This window comes from Adiantum capillus-veneris, chromosome 28 (assembly GCF_014529385.1).
Source record: "Adiantum capillus-veneris isolate H3 chromosome 28, ASM1452938v2, whole genome shotgun sequence".
Classification (NCBI taxonomy): Eukaryota; Viridiplantae; Streptophyta; class Polypodiopsida; order Polypodiales; family Pteridaceae; genus Adiantum; species Adiantum capillus-veneris.
In genome coordinates this window covers 118849944-118874503 of record NC_140958.1, presented here as the reverse complement: position 1 = coordinate 118874503, position 24560 = coordinate 118849944, and the positions used below count along the sequence as shown (strand labels likewise).

General features: G+C 45.3%; 1 protein-coding gene across 4 annotated transcripts; it reads left to right on the top strand.

The window, feature by feature from the left end:
- Positions 1-905: 905 nt before the first annotated feature.
- LOC147421181 (small ribosomal subunit protein bS1c-like) lies at positions 906-23779 on the top strand. Of its 4 annotated transcripts, none has more exons than XM_086504102.1 (7): positions 906-1037; positions 10666-10943; positions 17002-17082; positions 17163-17444; positions 22556-22666; positions 22738-22827; positions 23211-23779. In XM_086504102.1, exons 2-7 carry the CDS (start codon positions 10740-10742, stop codon positions 23262-23264), a joined length of 822 nt encoding a protein of 273 aa, XP_086360228.1. In that variant the 5' UTR covers positions 906-1037; positions 10666-10739; the 3' UTR covers positions 23265-23779. The 4 variants fall into 4 exon arrangements, 2 of the variants coding, with proteins under 2 accessions (XP_086360228.1, XP_086360227.1); XM_086504101.1 differs by having other exon boundaries at positions 932-1068; XR_015186928.1 differs by lacking the exon at positions 906-1037 and having other exon boundaries at positions 10718-10943; positions 23211-23316; positions 23563-23779.
- The last annotated feature ends 781 nt before the right edge of the window (positions 23780-24560 follow it).

The following is a 24560-nucleotide window of genomic DNA, read 5'->3' as shown; positions in this document are numbered from 1 at the left end:
CAATGCATTTGGGCATTCCGTCTTTCTATTAAACATAGCTGTCTGGTATGGCTCATCGTTCACTAGGGTATTTGGAAAGGCAAAAGCTATTGGTGTATCTGATGGCATTTGCAGAAGATGTGGTGTGCATGAGGAAACATTTGGCCTCAATTGTAAATTCAACACTTTTTTTGCAAGCTCAAAGTAAACTTGGAAGTTTGTCCTTATTGGTGAGTTTAGCTTCACATATATTTATCCCATTGTGGACATGTATGAGAGGAGCCCTTCTATGGACGATATGGATTGAGAGGAGTAATGTTGTTTTTGGAGTTAAGTTTTCACACTCACCTCTCCCTCTGGCTGCTAGTTTTACAAATGTTATGAGAAAATTGATTAATCATACCTCTCATATTGTTGACTATGACCTCAAGTGTCTTCAAAAGGAGCTAGATGGCAAAAGTGGAGATTTGCCCTTTTATCCTGCTATGAGTCTAGGAGACTTAAAGCTATTATCAATTATCTTTCCTTGTAATGCATCCTGATGCCTCTGTGTACATGCCCTCTTCTTTTGGCCAGGGTGGCCCCTACCCTTCCTTAGGGGTCTTTGTATTTTATCATTTTTTCTATTCAATTTTACATGTTTCATCAAAAAAAAAAAAAAGCGACCAGTAGCAAGTTGTGTACTTTTTGGGCAAATGTATGGCACAATGCCAATACAGCAACGGTAGTTCCTCAAAAGTTCATTTACCTTTTGTCCGTTGCCATCTTGCATGCGCAGCTCGAATGGAGGCGGCAGCTCATAGGCTTGCAGAAGCATCAGGCGCTCTTGGGCTTATCCCAAATTCTCGCTTAGGCCTCCGTTGCAGTGGGCTTGCTGGGAAAGCAGTCTCTGGAGCCCCGACAAGTAGCGGCAGCAGGTTGCATTGTGCAGCCTCTGTCGTGCCTCGGAAGAAAGACAACCTTCTTGCCGTTGCTGAGCAGCATTTTCTCCGTGCTGTGGAACACCCACTTGAGGGTCTTACCTTCTCTCGTGAGGATTTTGATGCAGCCCTCTCCAAGTACGACTATGACTTTGAAGTTGGAAAGACGGTAAACGCTTCCATTGGGTTTTTATTTGTGTATTGCTGTGGTCTGAGTGATTGCAGTTTGTAGTCTTCTTGCTGATAATCAGGAGTTCAGATGCAACATGCATATACATACATACCTCCTGATCACTTTGAAAACTACCGGTGGGCTACATTAACCCCTACCATGAAGGAACATATATATATTGTAGGTCACCAGGGCAGGAGATTGCTCCTCTCTCCCTATCCATCCGGAGGAAAATGCTCCATTGGAGCTCGGCAGGGCTCTCACTTGCACGCAGGGCTGTAGTGGCCAACCGGGTACTATGTGGTACATCACATCTTGCTGAATTTTCTCGAGTTCTTGCATCAGCCAGTTGGAGAAGTTGATCAACAACTTTTTGTGGTTAGGACACGATAGAGTCCGCTCGGGCCACTCTATCAGCTACTCCTACTACTGCATCATCTGTGCCACATCACTTGTGCCATGTCAGCAAACTTGTCACACTCATAGTGACCACTCACAGTCCTATACCCAATAAGAGCATCTAGGGGAGAGTCAATGGCATTGTCTATTAAACTGCCCTCATATACGGCAAGTCTCGTTCTAGATTCTTCGCTTGATGATATCAATTCTTCCAAACGTGACAAATTAAAACCAACCTGACAACCCAAGTATCGAACTGGTGTCCCCTGGGGAGATCCACCTAAAGCCCTCTCCGGGGCGACCAATTCAGTGTTGAAGCATGACCAACCCAAAATTCTACCTTCTTCTAACAATTAATTAATGCTCGTGACGCACAATAGAACACCTCAAGAGACTGCTCACATCTATGCAAATTGGCCTTTCGGCCTGCCAACATCCAAAAGCTCATCTCCTCGAATAGGTAACTGTAATCCACGCAAGCCAACCTCCTATGAAGTCAAACATCTACTCATCACCTAAGCATAGAATAGGAACAAGAAGGGGGCAAGAGGGCATCCTTGTCGTAATGACTGTGTGAGCATAAAGCGTTCCCCTCTTCCCCTTGCCATTAGCACTTGACTATGCACACACTTGTAGAGAGATGACACCCCTCTAATCCAAGCATCTGGAAAGCCCATGCCCATTCGGGCGGTAAGTGCCCTCTAGGAAACCCCAATCAACTCTGTCATAGGTCTTCTCAAAGTCGAGGAGCACCTCAAGATTCTCTCCAGGGAGACGAGCGAGAGTAGTGCCTCTCCAAAAGGTGAAAATGTTGTCAAGGATGCTACACTCCTTGACAAAACCGGTCTGTGCCTCATGTATGATGCTCTCAAGTAGCGACTGAATTCTCACACTCAGAGCCTTTGCTAGAATTTTGTAGGTTGAGTTGGGAAGAGTGATGGGCCGCCACTGCCGAATCTCATTGAAAGAGCCTCCCTCCTTGGGGATAAGATAAATCAAGCCCTCACTCATGCTATTTGGCATCTCCCTAGTGTGCAAAATGTGCTAGTATGCACTACGTAAGTCTCGATCAAGAACCTCCAACACTCCAAGAAGAAACCTAGAGTCGAACCATGCTCCCCTGGGCAGCTATCACGAGGGAGTGCCTTGAGAGATTCCTGGAGCTCCTGTGGCGGAAGTGGGCTCTCAATCCTCTAGCGCATCTCCTTAGTTACTAAGCAAGGCATTTGTGCCCACACTTGCTCTGTGCATGCATCTCAGTGCTTTGACTACGGCTCTGCTTAGAGCAACTCACGGTAAAAGTCAGTAGGTACTGCACGCATATCATCGGGGTTGTGGCAAGAGTCCCTTCCAGTCTCCTCAGCTGGCAAGCATCTCTAAGATGCGAAGCATGAGACTGCCACTTCGTTGTTTGTCTGACAAAGTAAAAATCACTGGCGCATGGTATGCGAAGGTAATCCGTGCCAAAATGCATATTGAACCACCCATGCCATAGATGCGATTGCTAGTGTAAAAGCGATCTAACCAGGAAAGATTTACCCCTCTTACTCTACGGTCTGATCGGAGGAAGAGAGGCTGTCTAGAGTCTGCACAAAACGTGCATGCTGCCATACATCCGAGATGTTCAAAGTCATACATGTGATCACTAGTGTAAAAGCGTTCTATCGAGGATAGATTCACTCCTCTTACTTTGCGGTCTGATCAAGTGAAAGAGAGGCTGTTTGGAGTCTGCACAAAACCTGCATGCTGCCATACATTCGAGATGCTCAAAGTCATACATAGGTGCTCCCAAGCAACCAACTTGGCTCCATGTGCAGTAGCATGGCTGGCCTGGCCCCCCAATCCTATTTGTAGGGTCCTCAAGCATGTTGAAGTCATGGGGTCAGTGAGAGAAAATTGATGTTGCCACAGCATCCAGCCTGGCAATCTTCGAGGCCGGCTTGGATGGGAAGTAATCCGCATCTGAGCGAGGCCTCGAGATAGGCGCGTTACAAGTGTCTGGCCAATCCATGCCCGGGATGAGCATGTACTTCGCAGAGCTACATTCTTTGTCCAGGAATCCTCATATACATATACATAACAAGGCATTCTTTGGGTGTCTACAAAGAAGTATACCACAATGTCTCTACATCTTGTTGCATCAGGGGACGTCATCAAGAGCTTGGCCAATGGCTATAGGGTCTGTATCAATTCTGTTACTCCCAAGTCCCCCGTGTCAAGTAGTTACGGATCATGTCTCAAATTGTGCGTCCCTTGGCAAGAACAAGCTAGAGGAGGAGTTCATAGTATGGGCTCTATGTGCGTTTCATTGCATTGACATAGGCAACTTCTCTTGAGATCAGTGAGAGAAAACTGATGTTGCCGCAGCATCCAGCCTGGCAATCTTCGAGGCCGGCTTGGATGGGAAGTAATCCGCATCCGAGCGAGGCCTCGAGGTGGGCGCGTCACAAGTGTCTGGCCAATCCATGCTCGGGATGAGCATGTACTTCGCAGAGCTACATCCTTTGTCTAGGAATCCTCATATACATATACATAACAAGGCGTTCTTTGGGTGTTTACAAAGAAGTATACCACAATGTCTCTACATCTTGTTAGCAACCAACTTGGCTCCATGTGCAGTAGCATGGCTGGCCTGGCCCCCCAATCCTATTTGTAGGGTCCTCAAGCATGTTGAAGTCATGGGGTCAGTGAGAGAAAATTGATGTTGCCACAGCATCCAGCCTGGCAATTTCGAGGCCGGCTTGGATGGGAAGTAATCCGCATCCGAGCGAGGCCTCGAGATAGGCGCGTTACAAGTGTCTGGCCAATCCATGCCCGGGATGAGCATGTACTTCGCAGAGCTACATTCTTTGTCCAGGAATCCTCATATACATATACATAACAAGGCATTCTTTGGGTGTCTACAAAGAAGTATACCACAATGTCTCTACATCTTGTTGCATCAGGGGACGTCATCAAGAGCTTGGCCAATGGCTATAGGGTCTGTATCAATTCTGTTACTCCCAAGTCCCCCGTGTCAAGTAGTTACGGATCATGTCTCAAATTGTGCGTCCCTTGGCAAGAACAAGCTAGAGGAGGAGTTCATAGTATGGGCTCTATGTGCGTTTCATTGCATTGACATAGGCAACTTCTCTTGAGATCAGTGAGAGAAAACTGATGTTGCCGCAGCATCCAGCCTGGCAATCTTCGAGGCCGGCTTGGATGGGAAGTAATCCGCATCCGAGCGAGGCCTCGAGGTGGGCGCGTCACAAGTGTCTGGCCAATCCATGCTCGGGATGAGCATGTACTTCGCAGAGCTACATCCTTTGTCCAGGAATCCTCATATACATATACATAACAAGGCGTTCTTTGGGTGTCTACAAAGAAGTATACCACAATGTCTCTACATCTTGTTGCATCAGGGGATGTCATCGAGAGCTTGGCCAATGGCTATAGGGTCTGTATCAAGTCTGTTACTCCCAAGTCCCCCGTGTCAAGTAGTTACGGATCATGTCTCAAATTGTGCGTCCCTTGGCAAGAACAAGCTAGAGGAGGAGTTCATAGTATGGGCTCTATGTGCGTTTCATTGCATTGACATAGGCAACTTCTCTTGAAGGACATAGAGAACTCAGCTTGGGTGAAGGATATCCTTGGACAAGCACTCTCCATTGTCGACTTCGTCAACTGTAAAGTGAGAGTGCTTGCTGTCTATTGCAAAACTTGGACTTGGAGTTGAAGAAGCCATCCGCGAGAGGGTTTTCCATTGTGTGGCTTCTTCTAAAGTGACTATATGAAGTGCAAAACAAGTTGCAAAAAACAATGGTGTCTGATGAATCCAAAGAGTGGATGTAAGGAGATCCATTTGATTCTCAACAAGATGTAAGAGCCATCCAACGGTTTTGCTTGAAGGAGGAGTTTTAGCAAGAGGTTAAGGGAGCTTGTCGTTGCAATATTTGTTACCTTTTTACAAGGTGCTTCAGATGACCAACATGGAAGGGGTGACCATAGGTCGTCTTCACTAGTTCATGGAGGAGGCTTCCAAGGAGATTGAGACGTCAACCATTCGTGATGGCCCACTTGATAGATCATGGTAATATACTAAGATTTGATCTCTACTGTAACAAACTTGGACACTCCAAGTCAAGAATCAACCGCGACAGCACCAAATAACCACTTCAAAACAATTCACAGATCACAATAGATTTGCACTGGCCCGGCGGAGTTCCGTGCCTAGAGATATTGGCCCCAAAGACTGGCGCCCCTTTCGGTATTTCTTTTTGTATTAATCAATCATCAAAGTACAAGAGAGCGGTTAGGGTTTCACTCTCAGACTCTGCGTCCAGATGCCCTGAGAAGTGAGGCCCTCACCACTAATTTAAAGGTTACAAGGGATGCCCAAAAGCAGAGCCCCAAAAGCTTTTAAAATCAAAAGCATCAGTTCTCTCTCTCTCTCTTGAGAGTCTTTTCTCTTTTTTTTATAAAAAAAAAAGCAACAGCAAAATTCGCGTCGCTCATCATTTTCCAAACAAAAAAAAAAAAAAATTTTTTTTTTTTTTAATAATCCGCCTCCGCGATTTCCGGAATTTAGGGTTTTTGGCAAAAATTAGGGTTTGCAGGAATTTTAGGGTTTCTGGCAGAAATTAGGGTTTCTGCTGTCCGCCACGTCATCACTTTGTGACATACCCCCCTCTTGAAAGCATTGTAATCGACCGCGATTACGCCTGCAAAACCGACAAAAGCCATAAACCGTCTTAGCAGACACTGACTGTTAGTACCTACGTACTAGGAACACACATCTAGCACATGTACAAAATCGACAGTCACATCACACGACATCACAGGACATCACCAGACATCACAGGACATCACATGACATTCAACATTCATTCGGATCTTAGACCATGATTTATCGGCAATGTAGCTAGCAATCACATCTAGGTCCAATCGGGACCTCATCGATGTCTGATTGACTAACCCCTATTGCAACCATGTCTATTCGAGATCAATCAGACCAAAATGCTGCAGTCATTTCGGCTATCAGTTCCTGCACTCACAAGAAGTCAAGAACAAATCAGTATCATAATCAGGAATTCCATTTCATAAAGTCATCCAGCAGAATACTGTCAGCTCTCAGTATCCCTGAAGCTCAAAGAGACATCAGTGACTTTAGTATCAAAATCGAGGCATCTGTTGACAAAGGAGTGGAGCGACTCCCCTCTTGTGCATCCCACTGCACCAGATCTTCGGCCAAGCTGAGTTTCTGGGTTCCGTTTGGAGTAGACTATGCTAAACCAAAACATCGAGGTAAAGTTTCACAATCCGAGGAGTATCTGCTAGGTCCTCCTCCTCCATCCACTTCGCATCAAATGCAGGAAAGTTCTTGAACTTAACCAAGAACCGCCTTCGGACTTTACCTTTCTTCGTATCATTATGTGCCAAAATCTGTTCAGGAACAAGGATCTCCTCGTTTTCTTCCACTTCGGGTTGCTCATCAGGCTCCCCATCATCAGGCACATCACCTTTAAAAGGTTTCAAGAGATTCACATGAAATGCATTGTGAATCCTCCAAGTATCTGGCAGTTTCAATCGGAAGGAGACTTCATTTATCTTTTCAGTAATCTGGAAAGGGCCGTAGTATCGCATACTAAGCTTTGGAAAAAGCCTCTCCTTTCCCTTGTTCTTTCGTAGGCGTGCCTTCTCAAAACGTAAGAGCACCCAATCATCCTCCTTCAATTTCATGTCGCGACGACGGCGATCCGCTGCCTTTTTCTGTCGTTCTTGAGACTTCTGCAAAGTCTCGCGAACCTTGGCAAAAGCCGTATCCAGATCTCGCGTATATTTATCCGCTTCAAAGATCTTATCTTTCGTGCTCAGGAAGGGTGGAACCTTCGCAGCACCTTCAACAATCTCAAATGGCGCCTTACCCGTCGACGAGTGTATCGTGTTATTGTAGGCAAATTCCACCAGAGGTAAATATCTTTCCCATTGAGTCTTCTGATCTGAGATATAAGACTTCAATAAATCTAGAACCACTGAATTGGCAATCTCGGATTGCCCATCAGTCTGCGGGTGGAACGATGACGAGAACTGTAACCGCGTGCCAATGTTCTCCCAAATTGCCTTCCAAAACAAACTCGTAAATCTGGGGTCTCTGTCGGAGACAATTGTCTCAGGCATGCCATGTAATCTGAAAATCTGGGCCACAAACAGTCTCGCTAAGTGATCCGGCTTGACTGTTTTCTTCACTGGAATGAAATGAGCCTGTTTGCTAAATCTGTCAATAACAGTCCAGATACCATCGTGACCACTCTGTGTTCTCGGGAGATCAAAAATGAAATCCATCGCTATACTTTCCCAGGGGCGGGTGGGTATGGGTAAAGGCTGTAACAATCCCTGTGCTTTATGCCTGTCAAACTTGACCTTCTGGCATACCAAGCAACTGCGCACAAACTCTTCCACATCCTTCTTCAGTCTCCGCCAAAAGAAATCTCTCTCTACCCCTTTCATGGTGGTAGCAATGCCGCGGTGACCCGTAAAAGGTGGACAGTGGCAATCAGTCATAACCTTTTCCCTCAACGGCTGCGTAACGCACAACATAGTCTTTTTCATCAAGTAGCCTTCCCGAAGGGTGTATCCAGCTACTGTCTCCCCATCCCGTATCCGTGTGAAAATATCTGCAAAACCTGTATCTGTGGCATACTGATCGACCATATCCTCGAAGCTCCTATGATGTATCGCGGAAATAGCCAGAACCAACGGTTTCCGAGACAAAGCATCTGCCACCACATTCTTCTGTCCCTGCACATGGACAATCTGGAAGTGAAACTGTGACAAGATGTTCGCCCACCGCATCTGCTTTTCCGAAAGCTGCTTCTGTGACAAGAAGTAGCGCAAACTCTGATGGTCTGTAAAGACAGTAAAATCCGCTCCGAGTAGGTAATGCCGCCACTGAGTAAGAGCATGGATAACCGCCAAAAGCTCTTTCCCATAGATCTGTGCTGTCATCTCTGGCCTAGAGAACAAACGGCTCTCGTAAGCTATGACATGGCCTTCTTGCATCAAGACCGCACCCAGACTACGACCACAAGCATCACAATATACTTCGAATGACTTCTGCAAGTCCGGCAAAGTCAAAATAGGTCCCGTAGTCAATTTCTCTTTCAATGTCTGAAAGGCAGTCACCTCTGTGGGTCCCCACGAAAAAGGTACTCCTTTCTGTGTCAAGATATGCAAAGGGGAAGCAACCTCTGCAAACTTTCGTATGAACCGCCTGTAGTATGAACATAGTCCCAAGAAGCTTCTAACTTCATGGACATTGCTCAAATCGGGCCAATCACGGATAGTCTCGATCTTGGCCGGGTCCATTCGCACTCCTGCTGCTGACACAATGTGTCCCAAAAAGTGTATCTCTAGTAGGAAAAATTCACTTTTCTTAGCATTAATCACTAACGTGTGATCTTGTAATGCCTGAAAGACTTGAAGCAGATGATCTCTGTGTTCTGCCTCATTCTTGGAGAAAACAATGATGTCGTCAAAGAAAGTGCCAACAAATAGCCTGTACTCTCGAAAAATCCTGTCCATCATCCGGTTAAATGTCGCAGGAGCATTGGTTAAGCCAAAAGGCATCACCAAAAACAAACGACAGTTGTTCTCGATCTAAGAGTCAGAAGTGACGCATTTAATTGCCAACTTGATTGCCTGCAGAACCACTGTAAGGTGTGCTTCATACTACATAGGCATTGAAGATCGTAATAAAAACTACGAAAGTCTCCTGTGAACGTATAAAAACCATAAGAACGAAGATCTTGTCTTCATTCTAATTGGTTTTCCTTGTTTGTCTCCACCCTTTGGCTACCATTCAAAAACATGCGGAGAAGAGATTCACAACCATGCAGGCTGTAAGCAGACTTTGGGTTACTCTTGACCCAATCTACAAGAGAAAAGAATTCTCCTCAGAGGTGATGTGGGATAACAAACCCTTGGCTACATATGGGTGAGTCGTACCCACCCACCTAAGTATGTTCTTAACTGCAAAGATGTGAAGGATAGCCAAGATCCAAGAGTGCTTGCTCATATACGTCTTGTCTTCAGATCTTGTTCTAAACAGGATGGAATCGAACACATTGCCCTCCTTCTCAGTGGGGCAAGATATAAAACTTCTCCTCAGAGGTGATGTGGGATGGCAAACCCTTGGCTACATATGGGTGAGGGACCCACCTAAGTATGTTCTTAACTGCAAAGATGTGAAGGATAGCCAAGATCCAAGAGTGCTTGCTTATATACGTTGTCTCTGACAGGATGAAAGTGAACACATTGCCCTCTTTCTTAGTGGGTTGGAGATGATTGCAAATTATAGCTGAAAGAAAGGACACATCCTTGTAGCAAGCTTGTATGATCTGAGAGGCAATAACTAGCAATACTTCAAATTATTTTATTGAAACCTCGCTGTGTGCCACCAAATCCACCTTGATTACTTGCCAAAAACTTGTATTGGCTGCAATCTTATCGGACGGCTTCCTTGAGCCCATGGGAAACCCCCCTTAAAACTGTTGCAAATAGTAAGGCTTTTAAAGCTTTGCATTTAAAGAAAAAAAGAAATTATTTGTCTGCAGATAGAGATTGAGCGAGAAAGATGGGAGGATGTTCTAATCTGTGACCAACTTTACATTCCAGCCTTGCCATGTGTAGGCATATTGTAGCTTCTGTGGAAGCTCATATTCTTACACTAATGTTTAAACAAGTAGTGAAATTCAGGATCATAAGATTAGGTAATTATGATACTTTTAAGAAACTCGACTTGTTTCTTAAGTATGTACTCCAAGAGTCGAAGTAAGACAGCTTATTGGATAATATAAACTTGTAATTGTAGTGAACTTTAATCTTTGTGACAAACAATGAACAAAGAAATGTTCTTTTATTTGTTTTTCTTTGGCATTGTATGTAATCGTAAGTGCATTCTCAGTGACAAAGCAGCTTCTTTTCCAGAGCAGCTAAATACTTCTCAGTTGGAGAAAGAGTTGCGCTATTGTCGAGAGTCTGAGAACTGAAACATAACTGTGAAAACATTTGTTGCTTTAATGTATCCTTGTCGACATAGCTTCGAGGCAGTGGAGACATCCACACTCTGATTTTCTTCATTCTGTGCAAAGGTTGTCTTGTCAGTTGTTCAGTTTTCAGCAATGCCTTTTGGAATCATCCTTAACAACGGTTCTGCAGGTGAAAGGATTTGTATTCTCAACAGACAAGACAGGGGCCCTGATTGATATCGGTGCTCTAAGGCTCCAGCATTAATGCCTACAGCTGAGGCATCAATTTTGCAACCCAAGAATGTGGAAGAAGCTGGTCTATTTGCAGGTTGGAAAGATGAGTTCCACATAATAAGAGAGGATGATGCAAATGGACGATTGATTTTGAGCCTTAAAGAAATTCAATGTGACCTAGCATGGGAACGCTGCAGGCAGCTTCACGCAGAAGATGCTATAATCAAGTGCAAAGTACTTAAGATCTCTAGAATTCTATTCTTTTGCACAAATCTTAAGTTTATCGCATTACAGCCCTCAATCTCAAGTCTTTGAAGTATTTTGCAATATTACTGAGGTAGGCATGCTCGATATACACTTCTTGTTTGTTGTAATTGGGCTTGTCAATGAGGGTTATTCTATAACTTCCATTCATTTGTGGTTTACAGTTTCCTGCTTTAGTCTGATGTAATGTAATGGGTTCAGAGTTGCATCATGCATTTTGCATGAGAAACATTCAACGTTTTGCCTTATTGGCTCTGATACTAACTGTTCAGTGCATAATTGAATGTAGTCTTCATCGTAAGAGAGAGTGAAACAACATAATTGAGATATGTACAGGAGAGCTCCTTGTAAAGGAGAAAGCTTGGCATCTAGGGCTGACACGCTAAGTGACCAAGCCCGTGGCAAAACTCGCCCCACAACCTTAGAGATGAATATATGACTTTAGCACATGCTATTAGATGCTGTCCAATATATTTATGGCTGGCTCATCATGAGTCCATGGTCCAAGTGGGCGTTTCACATCCTCAAGGCACTGATTTGGACATTAAAAAAATTTGTATACTTAGGCTGGTGAAGCAGGTTGAGTTTTGTGGAGAATGTGTAAACTCATCAAAATAGGTTCACTGTATGCGTAGTTGACCGACTCTGAGAACTATGGGCTGTGTAGTTCATGACATCATCGATGGTGTACTAGGCACTGGAGAACCCTATCTTGAATAAGTTTAAATGAAAACCTTTTGTTTGCATTGCTCTTCAAAGCTCTTTTTTCAACAATGTGCCTGAATTTCTTGGTCTAATCAAGGGTGATCTTCCTCCTTGTTCTTTATGTGTGTTTATCTTTTGAGCTCCTGCCTGAGCGCCTTCACTTTTGTTTTTTAGGTTTTGTATCTTCAGCATTGCCGATCGATCTGTTAATGTTGCTTGAGGTTGTTTGCCTCTTTTTGCTTACAAACTGTCAACGCTCTGGTTTTCTTTCCATGCAACATTGCAATCCCTATCCTTCAAATCACCAAACTAACCTCTGAGATTTTAAGATGGAGATGTGCTTAAAGGAACCTTGAAGCCTTTGAGTATGTTTTCATGAGAGCTTACTGCCTTGCTCTCATTTTCTTGGACCTTATGGTACGGTTGATTACAGAGCATGATCAAGTAATGACAAATTTAAGCATAAAGCCTGACAAGATAGATCGCTGCTCGCTGCTCGCTGCTTCATGTGCCATCGCCATCGCCAGCAGCCCCCTCCCCCCCAAATCTCTCTCGCCTCCGCTCCCGCTGCTCTGCTCCCGCCTCTCCAGCCTGCTTGCGCCGCCTCAGCCTGCTCCCTCTCATCCCGCGTTTCCATCGTCCCTACCCTCCCACAGTCCGCTGCCCTGCACCCCGCTGCCTCTCCCCCCCTCGCTGCCCGCAGCCCCCCCTTTTTCTGGTTGTCCGGCTTCGTCAACATATCATCTGATTTGCTTGGCGTTTCCGTTCCGGCAAGAGCACGCCTTCTCTTCTTCGCTCTCGCTTGTAGTAGCAAACACAGATGGGAGGGACTCAGATGAAGCCCCCTCGTCCGACCCCACTGAGCCCACCATCCGACTTGCTTTATCACCAGTAGAGCAAGCGAGCCTCGGAGCAGAGGTGGAACGCCTTCAGGCCACCTCTGTCATTTGCAAGATTATTGGCAGTCGTCCCAGTCGAGGAGAGATATGCGACCTTCTGTAGGTGCGCCTTTTAGCAGAGGTGAGGAAGATCATTGACATCTAGCTTCTCGGGTGGGGATACTATCCGATAGAGTTTAAGACTCCCGAGATGGCTGCCAAGGTCATCTCGATGAGCCCGTCGCCCATTTGAGCGGTCAGAGCTCATTTTCGACTGTGGCGCCATGGGTTCCATCCAGCATCAGATGTTCTTGTCGAGGAGGCAGACTTGCCTATTTCGGTCTGCTTCCCTGGCCTGCGGAGGGAGTACTTACCGCTTCTTTCCAGGCTTGGTTCCGAGATCGAGATAGTCTTGGAGACCCTGCGCACGGCAGCTTCAGTTGCAGCCAAGGGTGCCGGTGTGCCCTCAGTATGCGTTCTGGTTTGTGACACTCAATACTCTCCCGAGGGTGGTCCTTCTACCTAGGGTGAGTAGGGGGTGATTACGCTAGGCGGTGGAGTATTTGGGACTCCCGAACCAGTGCTTCATTTGCAGGCAGATGGACCACTTAGTGAAGGCTTGTCCTTGCAGGAGATCTCGACCCACAGCGCATGCGCAGCCTCCCAAGGCTGAGCATGCCCAGCTGACAGGTACCCAGGACACACAGGTTGGTACCTCGACAGAGGTCAGCGATCAGATAGCTGACGGTTGGCATCAGGTGCCTGACAGCCAACCACAGGGACGGCTCGCCACACTGCCCCTCATGGTGGCCAACCTCCTGTAGCTTAGCAGCATTGAGTTCCGACAAGGAACTGTTTTGAGTCCCATAGTTACAGGGAATGGCAATCTTCAGGTCCCCGTTCCCCATTTCCATCCTAATTTCCCATTTCGGATCCCCGTTCCGTGTTTCAGACATGAGTATCTGAAACAAGGAATGGCATTTTATGCATATTTCCGTTCCCGGTTCCGATTTCCCGTTCCGGGTAACTATGGTTTTGACCCCCTCCAGTAGGAGCCCCCTAAGGAGGCCCTCTCCACCTCCCCCCCCTCCACCTTCAGACTCCTCCGTTCCGCCTCCTCCTCCTCCTCCTCCGCCTCCTCCTGCTCCTCCTCTCTCCTCAGTGTAGCCCTCAGCCTTCACACGACCCATCCCACACTCCTCCTGAGATGCAAGGACTGGACACATCTGCAGTGAGACGATCTCTTGGTAGTGCTTTCTCTACGAGTCGCATGGCTTGGGAGGGACAGCCCTACCTGCAGATGCCTTGCCCTGTTACTGAGGAGATGCGATAGAGACTTGAGCTTCCCCTCCAGCTAGAGGAGCTCCATGAGGCGCTCAGAGCACTCCCCGAGGTAGTTGTCCAGGGGAGGATGGTTTGACTCCCAGCTTTTTCTTGGAGTACTGGGACTTGCTTGGTTCAAATCTTTGCAACGCATTTGAGTACGTTTTGCACAGGCGAGGTGCCTGACAACATGAGTGAGGGCATGATCTACTTGATTCCCAAGGAGGGAGGTTCCTTGGATGAGATTCGACAGTGGCGACCAATTACCATCCTCAACTCATCCTACAAAATTCTAGCAAACGCTCTGAGTTTGAGGATTCAATCACTACTAGAGAGCATTATTCATGGGACCCAGACAAGTTTTGTCAAGGAGCGTAGTATCCTTGACAACATCTTCACTTTTTGGGAGGCGTCGACCTCGTGCATCTCTGAGGAGAGGATCTGGTGATACTCCTCGATTTTGAGAAGGACTACAACAGAGTTGACTGGGACTTCTTAGAGGGCACTCTACGCAGGATGGGTTTCTCAGATGCTTGGATCAGAGACGTGTCAGCTCTCTACAGGCGTGCGCATAGTCAGGTGCTCTCGGCAAGGGGAAAAGAGGAACGCTTTTTGCTCACACGTTCGGTCAGACAGGGTTGCCTTCTAGCCCCCTCCCTCTTTCTGTTCTATGCTGAGGCGATGAGCAGATTTTTGACTTCTCAGCAGGTTGGCTTGCCTGGTCTTGAGCTCCCTATTAGGGCAGATGAGCTTCTTGACGCTGAGTTTTCTGATGACTCAGCCTTGTACTTGGAGGACCAGGAGGCCAATCTGCACAGGTGTGAGGAGGCTCTTGAGGTGTTTTGTTGTGCATCAGGAGCACGGATCAACTGGAGGAAGACAGTAGCTTTTTGGGTTGGCAGTGCTCTTGCGCGTGATTGGTCACAAGGTGAGGGTTTTAGATGGATTCCCCCATGGACTGCAGTTCGTTACTTGGGTCGTCAGGTTGGCCTGGACTTGTCCCTTGAGCAGCAGACTGCTCCCCTCCTCCTGTCCATTAGGAGGAAGTTACTGAATTGGAGTTCGGCACAGCTCTCTTTGGCAGGCAAAGTTGTAGTGGCCAACCAGGTGCTGTTGGCTACCATGTGGTACATCACGTCTTGCTGGATCTTCTCGAGCTCCTGTATTAGCTAGCTAGAGAGGCTGATCAGGAACTTTCTTTGGTCAGGGCGTGACACCGAGTTAGCCTGGGCCAAAGTAGCCTGGTAGGTCATCACCTTACCGTGTTCTCAGGGGGGGCTAGGGATCATAGACCCAGCACAGCAGAGCAGAGCCCTTCTTGGGAAGTTTGTTGTCAGAGAACTGTTTCGAGGGGAGGAACCTTGGAAGGAGTTGTTGCTTCAGCGGCTTCAAGCTTGAGTCCCTCATGCAGGAGGCCCTTGGATCGCTTCCATCAGGTGGATCTTTACAGAGATGCACAGAGTTAGTCTGAGCAGGAGGTTGGAGGATAGGTTTGCTGCGAGCTTGCTTCGATCTTGGGAGTAGCTGCGGAGTGGTCTGGAGCAGCACCAGCCAACTTGCGAAGGAGCTCTTGAGACAGCCCCTTGTTTGGAAGCCCATAGTTAGCACTCAGAGAGGCCACCTGGTTGGTAGTAGGCCTCATGTTTCTTGGGGTCCCATGGTAGAGGGCCCAACCCCCGCACTCTCAACGACTGGCTTCAGTTTTCAGGTTTGTCAGAGGAGGCACAAAGCATCCAGCTACGAGGCATGAGAGGGATGGAGAGCATGTGCCAGGACATTACAGAGGCTTTACCAGCTAAGTGGCTCACTCTCTAGAGACAACAGCTCCCAGATGGATGAGGGCCTTCATACGACTGGAGGTCCTCATCGCAGTTTGTGCTTGCTCGGAGTCCGTACTCCCCATGTTCTTTGAGATCCAGGGCGAGGGTCGCCTACACAGAGTCTCAGTAGAGGCTCCACAGTGTGCAGAGTGTTGTTTTCAGAGGATACAAGTAGTGGGCATCTGTGGGAGGACTTGTGTCACAGATCCTGACCCAGCAGATCTTGAGATAGGCCACTGGCGGCTCTAGGCACGAGTGCAGTGGGACCGTGGAGAGTGGTTTTGGAGAGATCCCTTCTCTTCAGCTGATCACCCCAGAATCCCCTTCTTTCAGTACACCGTTTGTCTCAGGCGACACATACTGGCAGCACGGAGAGAGGCTCGTCGTGCTGCACCACTTCATTGGCAGGAGGAGGGTCTCACAGTTGAGTTCTTGTCAGGCTTTTGGGAGCGGTTGTGGGACTTCAGACAGCCTAGGCGAGTCACTTTGTTCCAGTGGCTAGTTGCACATAGAGGTACAGCAGTGGGGAGGTGGCTAGTACATAGTGGCTTTCCGGCAGCTTGTGCAGCTTGTGACCATCCTTTGGAGAGTTAGCGGCACTGTCTGTGGGACTGCCCCACAGACAGGTTTGGCTTCGGGTTCTTAGACTGATGCCAGCTTTTTCCACGGCGCGGCAGTACACTTGTGATCTTGCTACCTGGTCCACCCTCACGGGCCCTGCGCTCCATTTTGAGCTAGCCTCCACCAGTAGGATGATAGTGATCCAGTGCAGTCGACCTACACTTCAGCCTGCCACAGAGCTTTTCCCCCAGGAGTGGTGCAGCGAGAGGGGTTTTTTGGGAGCTCGTTTGTGGCCTAACACTCTGGTTCATTTGGCGGGCCCGTTGCTTCCGCATCTTCGAGGCTCGCCCTGTCCCACCGGCGGAGACTGTTCGTGACTTTTGGTTAGAGTTGATTCATACTCTCAAGGGTCAGTTCGAGAGACTCCAGGGCAGCTCCAATCGCATGCGGGAGCGTAGAGAGGCTTTCCTGCGACTCTGGCACCCGGGGCCTTTCTTCACCATGGTCTAGGGTGCACCCAGATGGCACTACCGGCCACCTGTGTGGCTCTTTCCTCCTGCCATTTTGTGATTTAACCTCATTGTACATATTTTGTTTATTCACTGGGAGAGTCTCCCCATGCTTTTGATGTAGCCCTCTCTAGTAGAGGTGGTTTGTAGCCCTATGAGCAGTTTTTATTAACTTATGGAAGGATCTTTTTCTCGGGAAAAAAAAAAGTAATGACAAATTTTTGTTTCCCAGGTCCTTTCTGCAAATCGTGGTGGTCTCTTGGTAGATGTTGAAGGCCTGAGAGGTTTCGTTCCCTTCTCACTTGTAGCTTCGGTTAGTTTCTACATAAAGAGGATGTGAATTTTACTTTGCTTATTGGTTGGTAAGTTCTGTTTTCATCTTGATTTTCCCAGAGAACACCATTCGAACAATTGATTGACAAAGTTATTCCGCTGAAGTTTATGGACGTTGATGAAGAGCAGGGCCGTCTAGTTCTAAGCAACAAGAAGGCACTGATGGTGCACCTGTTCGACTTTGGCATAGGATCAGTCGTGGAAGGAGTGGTGGTATCTGTTCAGCCATATGGTGCTTTTATTGACATTGGAGGAAGAAACGGCCTCCTCCACATAAGTCAGATTAGCCATGAAAGAGTTGAAGATGTAAAGGATGTATTGCAACCAGGTGATAAGCTGAAGGTATGGCTGGGAATTTAAAATTTCTTTCAGGGTGGGGTAATAAGTTTGAATTAAGAATGGATAATGAAAGGTATAGGTATTTTTGTGAGAGATTGTGCAGCTCAGTATTCTGCACATGCCATTTGAAATCAGATGGGCGAAACTTTCCAAAGGACAAAATAACATTAAGCATAGAAGGAGAGAAAAAAAAAAGGGAGATAGGGCAAGAAAGATTATACTAAAAAAGGGCCAAGGCGCATTGTGAGCAAAGAATGCTTAAACAAAGCTTAAACCCAATTGATCACATCTCTTGCCCATTTGGCGACAATCATTAATAGATTGTCCAAGAATGCTTGGGAAAAAGATTCGACCTTTGGATTGTATAGATCTCATCCATTTGGTCTAGGCCGCCAAAAGATAAGTTTGTCTTACACTGCCAAATAGTCAAAAGAGCTAAGTACATTGGCCAGTTATCCAAATGCAGTCATTTTCTTTGGAAAACCCTCTATATTTTCTAACACATAGTTCTCAGGTGCAAAAAGTATCATATGGCTAGATTTTTCCGAGTACAGCAAGTTTTTCATATAAAAGTATGTTTTATTTTTGGGCTTTTGAAAATTTAACTGAGAACAGACGAGGGAGACCATGTTTAGAAGCTCCAAATACCATAATACCATCAAATACAGCATCTTTATCCTGGGGGATTCACTAGGAGTACTTCACCAAAATTGCCGTTGACCCATATATATGGGACCCTCCTTTGTAAAATTTATCTTTTATGTCTTATAAAACCGCTTTTTGTACACTCACATGATATCATACGGTAACCCTTAGTTAATAACCGGGGATCGTTATAAACAGATGGAGCATGTGAAAATCCAAAAGGGCACAGTATTCACCAGGCTTTAGACACAAAAGCCAAATATAAAAAGGAAAAAGTGTAGGGGGCTACTCAGCCCTTGCTTAGTGCTATAGAGTGGTTAGGGCAGAAGCTAGTCAAAATCATCTCAAATGGTCGACAATAGATAGATGGAAAAGGTACAAACCAGTATGAACACATATGATACCGTGTGGTTTGATACTGTTCACAGTGGTCTGGTCATTTACTTTTTTTCTTTAAGCTCATCATTTTTACAAGCGAAGAATATACTTTCTAGACACAAACAAACCAAGGGATACTGCAAACTCCCATCCTTAGGGGTCCACTATTAAGAACCCCCCTACATAACGTGCGTTCGAAGGGTACTGAAAAAACACGTGTATTAAAATGTGGTCGCACATTGTCAAGTTTTGAACTTTGTACTTATTTAGTTATGTTTTTCCTATTCTAGATAGGTTTTTAGTAGTATTCATTGTTCAATTCTAGCATTAGGTTTACATTAGGATTTAGAGATTTGTTGTTTTAGAAGTTGTCGTGTGGAGTTTAATTTCTAGGATTAAGTTTTTTTAATGTCTTGTCCTCGTCGGTTTAAAGTTGAGTACTCGTTTCAAGTTTTAGTGAAGTAAGCTTCTTTATCTTATTTTGCTTATTCCTTTTCTAAAAGCATTTCTAAGTGAAAAAACGGTTTTTTTTCATCTAGTTTTGTTTAGTAACAAATGAGTGATTTAGTTTTTTCTTCTTTAGCTTTCTTGTGTCCCTTGCTTTTGTATTTTCTGAGTGTTTTATCCTTTATTATTATTTGCATGCTATTCTGACCTTATGAAGGTATATATATGAATAGATTGACCCCTGTTTTTTTATGAATTCCCCTTCTTTTTTTTCAAATTGGACTGAAAACCCCCTCTTGTTAATGTATCTTTATTAAGTTGCTTAAATTTTCAAAAATAAAACACTCCTGCTGAACTCACGTGGTATATTAACATGTTTACATAGTGGGCCTCCCCGGGGCTCCCATCCCAACGTAGAGAAACAAGGGTCGTCACTAGCGTGTAGACAGCGGCACTGTCTGCTGTTATAGAGAGAGAGAGAGAGAGAAATGAAATGAAATGAAATGTTATATTAACGTCTTCAAAAGGCCAGAGTGACCTATGAGACCAAACTGATACAAAAGTGGTGAATCTGTTACAATGTCTGAAAAGTGTGAAAGTGTAAAAATAAATACGAAAAACTAAATACAAAGTATTAGATAAACTTCTTAGGAGCATTCTGAGTGTCTGGCTAGAATGCTTCTAATCCTTTGTTGTAGTCTCCTCCGGTGAAGTGTGCTTCTGCATCTCGGTCATGGTCATCTCGATTTCCTAAGCTCAATCGCCGTGTCAATGAGGGTGCCTTTGGTATGAATGTGGGTACTCCTTTGTGCTCGCTGCTGGCCTCTTGCTTCTCCTTCCATTACTGCTTCTCTCGATCCGAAGAAATCTGTGATTTGCCTCTGAGGCTGTAGTGCTCTTTGTCTTCTCATTAGATTATCCCTGTGCCGATGTAGTTCCAGTAGGTACAGGCCTAAGCACCTTTGATCTTGGTATTGCATGACTCTATCTAGAGGTCCAAAGCCTTCTTTAAATAGGCAATGGAAACGCCCACGTATCTCATAGTATACAGTGCAATGGCATATGTAGTGTAATTATGTCTCCGGCTCCATTCCGCATAACTTGCAAATTCTGCTCTCAGGTGGGATTCCCCTAAATCTGCCAAATTCAATTTCCAGCTGGTGTGAGGATGTACGAATCTGACCAATAGCACACCTCAAACCATGAGACAAGTGGGTATCCATGTAGCTCGGGCGAATCACAAAACCATCTTCAGATAACTGTAGGAAGTTTTCTTTGTAGTCGGCCATCTTCGTGCCCAATTCTTGTGTAGGGTCTACCCATGTCCTCTTAGTGTCCAACTGTATAAGATCCTGGCGGATGATTTTATTAATCTTCGTTCGTGTGACTACCAGTGATGGAGCCTCAAGAGAGTATTGGAAGGGGGGTAATCTTTCCATACTGAACCCGTGTCTTTGAAACCACGAGGACAGTTGCGCATACCAGCATGATGTATCTCCTTTCATTGCTAATTGTGGAGAGGATTCGAGGGCCAATCTAGTATATCGGCAATTATTTGTATCCCATAAACCAATCTAGTATATCGGCAATTATTTGTATCCCATAAACCATGTATAAAGGACACTGATCTGGTAAGAGCTTCAATTTCTATCGGAGGGGCAGCTAGTTCCGCTCGGGTAATCGCGTGTGGTACGGAGGCCTTGGTTCTAATCATTCGGGAAATCATAGATACCAAAGGTCTCTCAATTGACTTCCAATTATCCTGATCCACAGATGGTCCCCAAATCTGGACCCCATAAAGCATAGCCGAAGCCACCACAGTAACAAAGAGCCAAAGTTTTGTTCGTGGTTCCTGAAAGTGCACTTGTGAACACATCCTCTCCAACCCTCCCAAGGCCGCAGAGGCTCTGGACAATCTAGCATCCGCTGCTTTCTTAAGAGTAAACTTCGGTCCTGTAAATACCTCACCAAGGTATGTGTATGCATCTGTGTACTCTACTGTATCCTGGCCATATGCAAATGTAGGTGCCGATCTCCTAACCCACTGCGGTGTGGTGTTAAACACCATAACTTTGGTTTTACCCAAATTTACCGACAGTCCGCTGTCCTCCACGAATTTATGTAATGCATCTAACTACCTGTGCATTCCATCTGGTGATTCTGCTATCAACACAATATCATCTGCATACAACAACAGAGGGATCCATGACCCTGCAAGTTGAGCACCTCTGTCACCCTCTCTATCAATGTAATCTGATACCTCATCTATATACATACCAAATAAAGTAGGGGACAGTGGGCATCCCTGCTTTACTCCAACGGTGGAATGAACAATGTCGGAATCCCCTTCTGGAGTACGTACATAACCAGTTACTGACCCGTATAAGGCCATGATCCCCCAGATAATCTCTTTGGGGACCCCTAACTCTTGCATTATGCGCATCAATCTGGCCCTTGGTACTGTATCAAAAGCTTTCCGAAAATCCACAAAGCAACAATACATCCTTCTCCCGCTTGCTCTTCCTTCCTCAATAATGGCTCTGAGCGTAAGAATATGATCTAAAGTGGAATAACCCCTCCTGAATCCAGCTTGTCCTGTTGCCCTTATGCCCTCATTCTCTACCCATCTACTCAATTTTTGTTCCAGAATGGATGCGTACAGTCGGGTCAATGTGTGACCCACCATAATGGTACGGTAGTTCCCGGGTATCATAGGATCCCCTGATTTGAAAATAGGTACGATAGTAGATAATTTCCAACATTCAGGTAATCCTTCACACATGACCCGATTAAACAGACGAGCAAGGACTTATAAAAGTAGATCCCTTGCATGGATCAGATGTTCTGCTACTAAACGCTCATGATCATATGCTCTTCTTGTCTTCATCTTATCAATGGCTTTTTCCACCATTTCCGTAGTAAAGAAAGTACTGGTAGCAGGGCATGGCTCTAGCGGATCTGGTAATGGAGGCTGTCCAGATACCGTATATAATGATGTTACATATTGACCCCAAATCTCAGGAGAAGTAATTGTCAGAGGCGATGAGTGCTCATGAAATAAACGCCAGGCCTCATGTGAGTCCTGACTCGAGAAGAGCTGATATAAATCCTTCTCCAGTTTGGCTAAAAATGCCCTTTTCTTGCGACGTACTATACGCCGAAGAGCAATCCAAGACTACTGAGAGAGAGAGAGAGAGAGAGAGAGAGAGAGAGAGTCAACTTGCTCTCGTCTTTGGACTCCTCGCGCTGCTGCAAAGCCTTTTTTACGCAATCGCTATTTTTATTACAAAGCAGTGCTATTTTTATTACCAAGCATGGGAGAATCTGAAAATAGCCTAAAAAAGCCTGAAAAGAAGCCCGCCATGCCTATATCACTACCTGCAAGCAGGCAGCGCCAACAACCTGTAGTGAACCGAACTGAGCTTTTTGAAAGACACTGCCCGAAAACAACTGACATGCACCTCAAGATTGTCTCAAAAACACACTTTACACACTATGAAGAGAAGAAAACCCACTGAACTTGTAGCTCATTGTCACGCATGATGCGCGCACACGCACATCCAACCACTCGTATGCGTGCGTGCATGCATGGCTTTTGAACTTTTTGGAAATAAGCAGAAGTTATTTCTCTCTGCAATGAACAGGTTATGGTTGTCAGTGAGGACCATGAAAGAGGAAGGATCGCTCTTTCAACCAAAAAGCTAGAGCCAAAAGCTGGAGACATGCTGCGGAACCCATCTTGTGTATATAGTTCGGTAAGATCTTTTGCTGCAAGCGATGGCAAGATTGAGGTAGAGAAATCATTGACTCAAGAAACTCTCAACAGGCTGAGGAAATGGGCAGATTGTTTCGGAGAAGAATAGCTCAAGCTAAAGCTGCAGGAGCCAGGGCCGAAGAAGTTGGAGGGAGACAGGAGGTAAGAGTCAGGACTCTTCATGTAGGCATGTACGTATCTATGTATGTATGTATATCCCTTCTCTGCAGTCTTCATGCAGGTATGTGTAAAGTATGCATGTATGCATACCCCTTCTCTGTCTTCATGTAGGCATGTATGTATACCCCTTCTCTGCAGTCTTCATGCAGGTATGTGTAAAGTATGCATGTATGCATACCCCTTCTCTGTCTTCATGTAGGCATGTATGTATACCCCTTCTCTGCAGTCTTCATGCAGGTATGTATGTGTGTATGCATGTATGTATAGGCCTCTCCCCCCACACCCATTCCCTGCATTTATGCTGGTTGTTGCAGCTTGTGAGGGTAGCCCATTTGTTTAAGGGCGTATCGTTTCTGAACATCCAGGGGTCACAATTGGACACTGGTCAAGGAGCCTCTCTTGATGATTCAGCCCTTTGATCTTCAACAGCTACTATGGAGTCTTGAACAGATGGCTTCTACAATTCTCAAGGTTGGGAGTTGTAAATTTTCATTCTTTGTTTCTCAAACCACCAAATGCTATATTTGCAAACCCATATGTAGGTCCTAATCTTTGTTTTGCTTACATCCCAAGAAATCAATAAATTACGTAAGGTGTCGCATGAAAATATGGAGTCCGCTTTTACATGCTAGATTTTCCAACCCAATGTAGAACTTAGCGAATGTAACTTTTGTAAAATGAGATCTTCTCATCCATCGCTTGCTTTTAGACACACAGCTCGGAGAGTCATGCCATTCAAAAATGATCAGACAGCTTGCAAATGTTGAGCAGTTTCAGCAACAAACATGACCAGAAATTTGTTTGAACTCAACAAAGAGTAAGTTTTACTGTGCAAAGAGTGGTTTTCTATCCATTTAAAAAGAGATGTAGAAATGAAATTATTGAGTTGAATCTCGACCTTCATTTCAAAATTTGTGGTTCACTTTCAGTGGAAGTCTTTTGAGGGTCATTTCATCTAGTAGTTAAAGATTTGATGATTTGTGTTTAAGGAACTTACCTAGATTTGCTTTTTTACGTAAAGTTTCTTCTAATTTGCTACCTTGGCACAAAAATGTACACATTACTAACCTAGTACTTTTCCTCAACATGCATGGCAAAATTTAGTGGGGGAGGTAGTTCAAAGCCTAATGTTTTCATCTAGGTCTTGAAAGTCCCGAAAAATCTAGATAAAAAACATCAATACAAGGTTGTAGTCGAAGCAAAATCCAAAGTTCACTATTTGGAATGAAAGAAAAGATAGAGCTAATGTCTATTGATATGTTTTGATGATAGAGCTTAGATGGAAAATTAGAGAGGCTAGAGATGTGCATAATGTGGACAAACAAATAAACAGCTCATATGTATGAAGTTGGATATGGATGGTGTGGCCATTGTGGCCACCTCCTTATGCAATGTGATAGGTGGTACAAAATAGGGTAAGGATGCCACTTTAGGCATGCTATAGGTGGTGTAATCATTAGGGATAGTGTTGTAATGTACTTGTTGGATTGAAAAGAAGAAATGGAGTATGGTGGTTTTTACAAATGATGTGATTTCATATTTAGAGCTTTGGTGAAATTTTAAGAAGATTATAGATGGGGTACATTAAGGGGGAAATAGACAAGCATGTTCAAAGTATGAAACGAAATGAATGCATATGGTGTGATTCCTTTGGCTAATTGTAACAAGCACTTTAATCTAAGCTATACATGTTATACTAAGCATACTCAAGGCCC